This window comes from Carex rostrata, chromosome 8 (assembly GCF_964058835.1).
Source record: "Carex rostrata chromosome 8, lpCarRost1.2, whole genome shotgun sequence".
Taxonomy (NCBI): Eukaryota; Viridiplantae; Streptophyta; class Magnoliopsida; order Poales; family Cyperaceae; genus Carex; species Carex rostrata.
Genome location: NC_135925.1, coordinates 11525531 through 11534738, shown reverse-complemented (window position 1 = coordinate 11534738; position 9208 = coordinate 11525531). Strand labels below are relative to the sequence as shown.

At 35.3% G+C, this 9208-nt stretch overlaps 2 protein-coding genes across 3 annotated transcripts; one reads left to right on the top strand and one right to left on the bottom strand.

Annotated features, from left to right (window-relative positions):
- Window positions 1-529: 529 nt before the first annotated feature.
- On the top strand, window positions 530-4008 carry LOC144558865 (uncharacterized). 2 transcript variants are annotated; one of them, XM_078307777.1, is made up of 8 exons: window positions 530-794; window positions 897-978; window positions 1420-1574; window positions 2260-2325; window positions 2541-2632; window positions 2949-3091; window positions 3209-3597; window positions 3686-4008. In XM_078307777.1, the coding sequence occupies exons 1-7, from the start codon at window positions 696-698 to the stop codon at window positions 3217-3219; spliced, it is 648 nt and encodes a 215-aa protein (XP_078163903.1). In that variant the 5' UTR covers window positions 530-695; the 3' UTR covers window positions 3220-3597; window positions 3686-4008. The 2 variants fall into 2 exon arrangements, with proteins under 2 accessions (XP_078163903.1, XP_078163904.1); XM_078307778.1 differs by having other exon boundaries at window positions 531-794; window positions 3521-3597.
- Window positions 3561-9208, bottom strand: LOC144558866 (cellulose synthase-like protein E6). The gene is made up of 8 exons (XM_078307780.1): window positions 8831-9208; window positions 7253-7568; window positions 6493-6633; window positions 5497-5628; window positions 5210-5422; window positions 4890-5114; window positions 4466-4813; window positions 3561-4223 (listed from the first exon to the last, which is right to left on the bottom strand). Exons 1-8 carry the CDS (start codon window positions 9091-9093, stop codon window positions 3675-3677), a joined length of 2187 nt encoding a protein of 728 aa, XP_078163906.1. The 5' UTR covers window positions 9094-9208; the 3' UTR covers window positions 3561-3674.

The following is a 9208-nucleotide window of genomic DNA, read 5'->3' as shown; positions in this document are numbered from 1 at the left end:
TAGTCCGAAAAAACTATAGCTAGTTATTTAAAAGTTGAAATGAAAAAAAGAAAGATCAAGCTTCATTTTGAGGCATCATGAGAGCTCCAACATAAAATGATGAAATTTGGTTTACAGTGACAATTAAAAAAGAAAGCTATAGCTAGCTGAATTAATGCACTTTCTACCTACAAGTTGGTTTGCAGTGACAATGATGAATTGAAAGAAAGCTTCAAACTGAGTACATCAGTACATGGAATGCTCCATTAATAAAAAATAAAAAAAAGATTGTCAGATAAAAATTTAAAGAGCCAGCTCAGTTAGGTCGTCTTCAATTTTTTCTGAACTAATTGTACGACTAGATATATATAAGATATCGTGCATATTTTGAGATTGCCGAGGAAGGCGGACCATAGTACCATACTACCATTAATCTGAATAATGTCAACAGATGTAGCCTATTAAGTATTAATAGAGGCCTCTTTGGGCCTTTAACCTGGTTTTAAAATTGAAATATCCAGCCCAATTTCTTTCACAATAGTTCCACAGGTTCTCTACCAGACGAAAACCATATCACCTACTAGGCTGCTACTCTGCTACTATGCTTCTCTACTGAAATATCTGTGCAGAGAAGGAAAGCAGAAAATTGGAGGGAGTTGTCTCTCTCTTCCCTCACTCTTACACTCAATTCGCTGCCTCTCGCTCAAATTTCTCACATGCAATCAAATCTAGTTCTCTCGCTACCCCCGGAGTGGTCGCTGCCTCAAGTGTATCGACTCCGCACAACTCTCGGAGAAGATCCGACCAATCCATCGGTAAGGTGCCTCTTGATGTGTCCGAAGTGGCGGGAAGACTACTGGCAATTGGTTTCATTTCTTTTTTCCTTTTTTTATAAATTCTATTGTTGTTTTTGTGAGAAAGATCGAGCTCCAAGGCCTCCTTCTGTCACGAAGAGAAAAATGCAAAACATAAATCAAGAGGTTTCTCCTCATAGAGCCGGTGAGGGCCTGTTAATGAGTTTAAATCCTCATTTTAGCCTTAAACATTGCTGCTTGTATTTTATCTTGAAATTGGTTAGAGATGCCTTATCTTTACATGCCCTTTAACAAAGAACTTTTTCTTTTTCAATTCTCTCTTTATATGAAATGAAGAAAGGACCGAATTGGTATACATCATTATTTAGGACTAGATAAGAACTTTTAAGCCTTAGGGAGATGACCATTTGTGTAATATGATCTTAACAAGTAGTGTCAAACTTTGCAAGAGGAATTGCTATTACTTGCCTTCGGTTGTACTAACATCCGTATTGTGAAATGCTGGAACAATTGATTCAGCTATTACTTTTCCTGCTATTTATTAATTTAATTCCTTTCTAGCTGTAAGAGATAAATTGGGCATCTACGTTTATTTCCTCATTCTTTTGTTAATTATTTGGAACAGTTGTAGCAGTTAGTCTATTAAGGATAGAAAGAGGCAGGGCGTTTGCTGATTTGTTGAATGCAAAGGGAAAAGGTTCAGGGAAGAATGTGATGGGTTATGTTGAGAGAACTCTAGGGTTTAGAACTCGGGAACTGGATAATAGAGATATTAGACTGGTAATGATGCATTACATTTTCATTTCATTGGTTACTCATCCTTTTAATCTTCTCTTATTTTCTATTTCTTTGAGTTGATAAGAATGTAACCTCTTCTAGGTGACTGAAATTGTTGGGGGCACTGTCAGGTGGAGGTGTTATTTTTATCACCTGATCTTATCTCTATGCAATGAAAAAGGGTCTTTAGTGATATGGAACCCTTACGTCTACAAGTAATTTGAAATATTTGTTAAATGAGGTGGATTCAAAGGCCTTCATATTTTGTGGATCAATTATACATCCATTCATTGAAACATTAGTAATTAAAAATCTATGAACCAAATGACAAAACAAAACCTTAGATGTGACCTAGATATCGCTCTCTTTACATGCATGTAAAAGGTTTGTTTTGAGTGGCATCAAGAGAGCAAAAAAAGATTAAAAACACACACAGGAATTGCTCAGATCAGTCAACATTAATGAACCTCTTCATGCCCATAACAATGGAACCAAAGTCACATAGTTCTTTGATATCTATAGAGGGAAAGTGATAAAGGTCAAATTTAATGGGTTTATTTTGTCATTCCAGTTCTTAGACATGTGGGGGACCAAGTATGGAGGCATTTGATTACTCTTGACATTATAAAAAGTTAACAACAGATTCAATTTTATAGTATTTAAGCCAATATATACTATCAATTTTCAGATATTACGGATTGGATTCTTCGATATTTTGAAGTTAAATATTCCATCTTATGCTGTTGTTAATGAGGTCTTTCTCTTTTTCTCCCTCTGTTACTCTCACTCTCATATGTCATATGTCCACATATATATTCTCCTTTAAGATTTGTCTACAAGCAATTTATATGCATGAATTGCTGTAATTTGGAGGAAAAGGAGGATAAATGTATAAGGATGTACAAAGCAACTTCTATGCAAGTTCTGCCTTGTATTCTTCTTCTTTGATTCATTGTGAATTCATTATAGGTTGGTGAAGCCAGGTGGGGGTACTTGTATTTAGTACTTGCTCAGTTGATCCTGCAAAAACAAGGGGAGAGTCCTGTCTTTTCTTCAGAGAGGTTTGTCCTTTTTTGTTACTTTTGCCTCATATGAGTAATTTGCGCTATTAATATTTTTCTTTATGTTATTACAGAAAGTCGCATATCACCATCAAAACATTGAAGCCCAACAATTTTACTTTGGAAAAGTTAATTTTCATGTTGGACCACTTTGTTGTTACCTGAAATTTAACAAGTATTTGACCACTTATTATTTTAAATTAATTTAAAAGGAAGTAAACAAAAACTTAAATTCCAACTGACTGCAATTACTCCGCTTATATCTACCTCTTATTAAATTTAGCTTGTGGTGCTGACCAATACGTGTCTGATGTAGGAGTTTACTGTATAACCTACACATGGATTGGTCCCATCAGATATTATCTCAGAAAATAGCTTCTATTCTGGAATCCAGTAAAGCGTTGCATGGACGGAGCATTTGCAGCCCGCCTGGCTCAGCCACTTCGCTAAAACAAATTTGTATGTGACAGGAACCTTTATTTAGATCTGTTACATGCTCCATGTTTTATAAAAGATATCTTCTTACATATGTTTACCCTATGAGTATCTTTCCTTAACCATCTTACTTTATGTCAGTAATAGTTTGAGCATGTCTTCTAATATAATTTTGACCTAATGTACTGCCAAAAACAATAAATACTGCCTAGATTGATTCCGGTTAAATGTGAAGCTTACCTAGTTGTCAGTGAAGAAACCACAGCAAGTTTAAGACCTCTATTCTCTTTTTCTTTTTGTTTTTTTGGTTTTTCTTTTTAACTCGTGCATTTCTCGTTAGGATTACATCCTTTCAATAGTAAGTTATTGAAGTTTTTTTTTCCCCTGAACATATAGCTGGTTTCTGTGCTGATAAATATCTGATAAAACATTTCTAAGCACTCTTACTTTTAGGAGAATCATAAATAAAAAAAGAAAAGAAAAGAAGGAAGAGTCACTCGAGTCAATTTGACAAGCTTTCATTGTTCAATGTAAGGCATCATTACACCTTTGCATTTAAATAAGAATTCTGGGCACTTAAAGAACACTGCTAGCTAATTATATGGCTTTAAACAATAGGTACTAGACACACCAGCATCACAACCCCAAGTGAGGTAAGTGTAACTGACCAAGGAATACTGCCCTTATCATTCCTTAACAAAAGCCCTTCGTATATCACCACATTTACTGCCACTACTAACCCAGAAAGCACAATCTGAAGAAAGTACCTCTCTAAAACACCAGCCCATCCCTCCATCACTGCATGACTTGTTGCACCAACCAAGCATGCCAAATTGAGCAAGGCAACCGAAACTATGATATCCAGAGTCAATGGAGATGTATCAAACTCTATGATCTCCTTCTCATACCTTTTCAACAAATCTTCTCCGCTGACCTTTGTGGTAAGTGTGAATCCCATTTTACTGACTCCTAATGTTTTCAAAAATGAAGCCAGGGTTCCATATAGGTATGAGGTGAGCCGTTTTATAAGCCACATTCTCTGTAGGTTCCACCAACCTCGTACTGTAATCTCTTTTGTTAATAGTGCCTCTATCAGGCTGTAGATTTGTTTCGCGACCATGACATAGGCAAAAGGTATGAACCATGGGCTTGTCATCTGAATTAGCAATTTTAGTGATGATTAGGTTAAAAATTCCAGGTAATGTTCTGAATCCAAGTTTTCAGTTGTTATAAATCTGTTTTCTGATGCTAAATAGGCAGGAATTTATAGTAGATGCATCCAATTTCGGTTGCTACTGGTACCTGAATTTGGCTGTTGGTACTCGTCAGTGTAGGTATTCTTACAATTTTCCATTTAGTTTTTTTTCAGAAAAAATAAAGTGAAGAAATTTACCATACCTTTGGAAATAATGAAATGCCTCTGAGGAGGCCAAGGGAAGGAACTATGACATAGTAGAGAGTAGGGACAGAATTTGTGGCCCACAAGTTATAGATGCAATAAGCCATCTGGAGCCCTATCTTTATCTTCCCATGACCATAGATGAAGACACAATACTTGGAAAGAAAGATCTGCAAGTTTCCTTCAGACCATCTCTTGTGTTGTAGTACTGTCTGTGCCAGTGTTGTTGGACCCACTCCTAGGAACCCTTTCCGTGTAGGGTTATAGTACACGGATTTCCATCCTCTACATTGGATCATTAGGCCTGTTATAATATCCTCCACCGCAATACCGTATTTCAAGCCAACCTGCATTTCTTGTGTTAATGTCCTTTTCCTTCTTTTTTTGAGAGAGAGAAAGTAAATGACAGAAAGAGAGAAAGACCTCGTGTCCCCACAAGGTGTTTAGCTCATAGGTGCAAGTAGCTAGAGATTCAGCTTTCTCTTCTAATTCTCTGATATCAACTCTTGGGTTCCTTTTAGACTCTCTATTCCAGTCTTCCTTGTAGTCCTTTGTGTACTTTTTGCCACAGAGGATCTCTCTCCTGTGGAAACATCCGGAGCCGATGTATGGTGGGCCACCCCAGCTATCGAAGCCTTGATTCTCCACCTTAGATTATTCAATTATATTTATTTCTGGTTATCTTTCTTTTTCAAGACAATAAGGCCAAACATTTGAAAGATATGCTTGTGTAATAACCAAACCTCATTTAGAACACTGAGGGTATTTCCATAAGAATCATTCTTCGTCAAGTTGCTATAGTTCTGTGGATATTGCACAAAGGCAATGTTGTGACCCTTCTGTTCATCTAGAAAGAAGCACAATGCATCTCTGATCGAATCAGAATTGTTTGAGTACATGTCACAATCCGCATTTAGAATTATTGGGCTGTTGCTTATAACTGATGACACTCTTATCTGCATTGAAGCTTTTTAGTTGGTAGTTTATCATCTTATTTTTGGAACAGGTATTGACATAAAGAATTGCATACCAGAGAGTTCATGGCCCCTGCTTTAAAGTTGTGATGATATTCAGGATTCTTTTCACGTGCCATGTACACCATTGTGGGTAATGCATTACCATCATTGTCAAGTGCATTGGGGTCCTTTCCATCAATTAGTATCTGTCAAGGGCAAAGGAAAATCAATTATTCAAAATTTTAATCATTTAGTCAATGATTTAGCTCAAGTTCATGCTGTTAAGACTAAGGATAATGATAATAAAAATGAAATAGAATAACAATTCCGAAAATTTACATCTTCAAATATAAACAATTTTTCTGTTAATTCTAAATGACAATGCTGACCAAAATGGAAATGATAGGAGATCTCAAAAATGTTTTGTTAATAGTGTCAAACTTTTTTCCTCCCAACCGTTAAATTTTGTCCAGCACTTTTAACTTTGGCATGAAAGATGATCACATTTTATTTTGGCAGTAAAATAAATATTCAAAAAGTTCATTAATAATAAGGGGAGGGATATTGTTGTCATTTTTACCCAAAAGTCAAGGGTGTTATAATAAGGGGGGGGGGGGGGTGTGGTGGAGTTGCTTCAATCAGTAAACATAATTATAATAAGGGGAGGGATCACTTGACAATCATTTCAAATAAAAAATAAGATTTAAAAAATAAAATAAATTTACAGTATGTTATTCGATGTGTAGATACATACTAACAGATGTCATGCAATTTGAGTATTACTTTATGATGTATCAAGAGCAGTTAACTTTAAATCAGTGAAAAGTTCAAATCACTTGATGAGTAAAACATGCACCAAATCTATCATATTATAATAGGAATTATATGTTGCACCATATAGATCATGATTACAATGTTGGATTTAAAATTTTGAATTTTATTTTAATAATTGTCAAAATTTGCAAGATAAATGATTGTAAGTGAATTGTTTCCTTATAATTATTTATATATTTTTTTAAATAATCATTACAAACACTTTGAAATGGGTGTTGTAATGGTTATTGTGTTACCTGAACAATAGGGGGGTGATTTTTTGAAGTCATCTCAGGTGTCCATTGAATAAATCCTTTGTGATTTGCCTTTAACTCTTCTGGGACCTTGCCCGACACTAATATGGAGTCTATACGGTTTGTCATTTCCTCGTATAAAATCTGCATGCATGCATATTAGTGTAGTGCTATTTTCATATAGTTAGACTATCAAAATATACAGAAAGTTAATTATTTAAGGTAACATTACGGACTGCACATATGTCGGTATGTTACCAAAGTGATCTGTTGCAGATAGGTTACTGATACAGCACTCCTATGGATTGGTACTGCTTTCGTAGGACTTTTTATCAAGAAATTTTTAAAAAAAATTTCTTATAGAAACCAAAACTGTCAGACAAATTTGACAATTTAAAATTGTAAGTCAAGGATGAAATCAACTTATCAAGCAGCTGCGTCCCCAGAGCAAGGGTTTTATGCACAACTTCCAGAAAACTGACTCATCTTTTTAGGGGGAAAAAATAAACATGCCAAAGAATGCAATTTGGGTTAGAATCCTTGGGGATGTGAATCAGCCCCACAGTTGGATTGCTTACCAGGGATGCAAAAAATTCCATGCATCCTTGCACTTTAGATTTGAACTCCAGATAGAGGCTGATTCATATGAAATTCTCTTTCTATTGTTCTTAATTGCTGGTTTCGTCATTGTCTTTCAATTTCTGGCAAATTCATCTGACAGTTTAGGTTTCTATGAAAAAATTAAAGTTTATGTTTCACATACCTTCATATCTAACCACTCATGGTTTGATGTGTTGTTGGTACCATCTGCTAAGGAGAAATATGCAGCTGGGGCTCTGGGCTCTACCTTGTACCTTTTGCAATACGGAATCCAATACTTGGCAAACTGAGATGCTTCCCACATTGCATAAAATGTCAAAATGGAGCCACCATCATCAGAAAGATAAATATTCAATTTCTCTGGCGGATAATTGTATGCCATGAATGAGAGAACCGTTGATGCTACTAGACTCGGAGGCTCTGCAAAGGGATCGGCTGTGCATACAAATATGTCCACATTTGGTAGTCTTTCTTCGTATCTGCTCCAAAAGTGTTAAAGGAAATAATAATTTTAGGTTCAGGAAAACCTATGCAGACCAGGAGCTCTTTGGAGAATTCCAGCAATTCTATCCAATCCAGTATATGGATTACATCAGTAGAACTAAGGTGTTAAGTCTTTGTGAGCTTTAACTCCAAAATTTATCGGATTGGCTTCAAACGATGAATTCATACCATTGAAACCAATTTACTTCATGAGTGATATACATGTGAAATTTATAAATTTTCGAATAAATTTAGTATAAAGTCAAGCAATAAAAAAAAAATTATAAGTTAATTTTCAGCATTTACGTTTTTTATTGTTTTGTAACCACTTGACTTTATCCTAAATTAATTTCAAAACTTACGAATTTTACATAATAATGCAACACTCAAAATAAATTAATTCGTCATGTGAAGCCAATATAATAAGTTTTGATCTTAGAAATTTGGTCAGCTAGCTGAATAATACGTACTCTAGTTCTACTCAGATTACATAGCAGGTTTATATGCTATTTTGGGAATATGTACAAATGTTTGAATTTTGAGGTTTGTAACAGTTAAAAAACGAACAGAAAATAAGAACAATAGTTTGTATTGGTGCCCGTGTTACGCATTGGTGGATGCCATCCAATAATTCATTTTCAAATATGTTATTTGGAATCATTGTGTATATTTGGAAATTTGGATCAATTGGCTTTTTATTCAAAACTGATTTTTTTTTATGGAAATTGAAATTGTCTGTTAAATTTGATCACATATAAATGGAGCGGTTTATCAAAATTCTTAGACTTGGTAAAGAGAGTGAAAAAAAAAATGTGCTCTTTGTCATGAAAATTGGTGAAATTGCTTATTCAAATGATATGAAAACAACTGTAAACTAGTGCTCGAAAAAATGCTTCCATAGATAAAAAAATGACCAAATGATCCAAATGGTTTGGGACCTGTCTGTAGTATAGTATATATCATGCATATTCCAGCAAATTGTTCTCTTGTAACTTTGACATCAGGCTTTGGGTTTGAGAATTAGAGGGACTTTTTGTTATGACTTTGTGTTTAAGAAAAGAAAAGTTGCTCTTCACTGAGTTATGTTCTTGAACATTATTTTGGATCAATTTATGCTTTGAACCGTTGCATTTGATTCGATCAAATTACTGTTTCTATTAGCACTTAATATATCCAAATATGATAACCAGGGTAACTGTCTGGAATAAATAGGATGGCACAAAGATTCAAGTGATGAAGAGGTGTTTAAAGAGAAAACCTCTGTGAAAGTTTCTCTTTGAAGGTGCGGCGATACACCGGGTTCCAGCGTACCGACTGGGTGATGATCCAGTAAAATGCATACCAGAGCTCGGCTAGGGAAAGCCCGATCCATGCCCATCTTCCTTCATGCCATGTGGCTGGTAAGTGGGTTGATCTGTAGTATAGTATCATGCATATTCCAGCTAGAATAGTGCAAGCATATAGCCTATATGCAACTCTTCCCCTTGCCTGCTCAGTTGAAAAGAGACTACTATCACCCATCTCTCTATTGGCAATGGCTGGTAAGTCTTTCTCTGTTTCTTTTTCTTTCTTTTAAAAATCTTGCCAAGGCCCAAGGTTGCTCTCTCTCTCTTGTGGTGAGTGAACTGAGTTTATG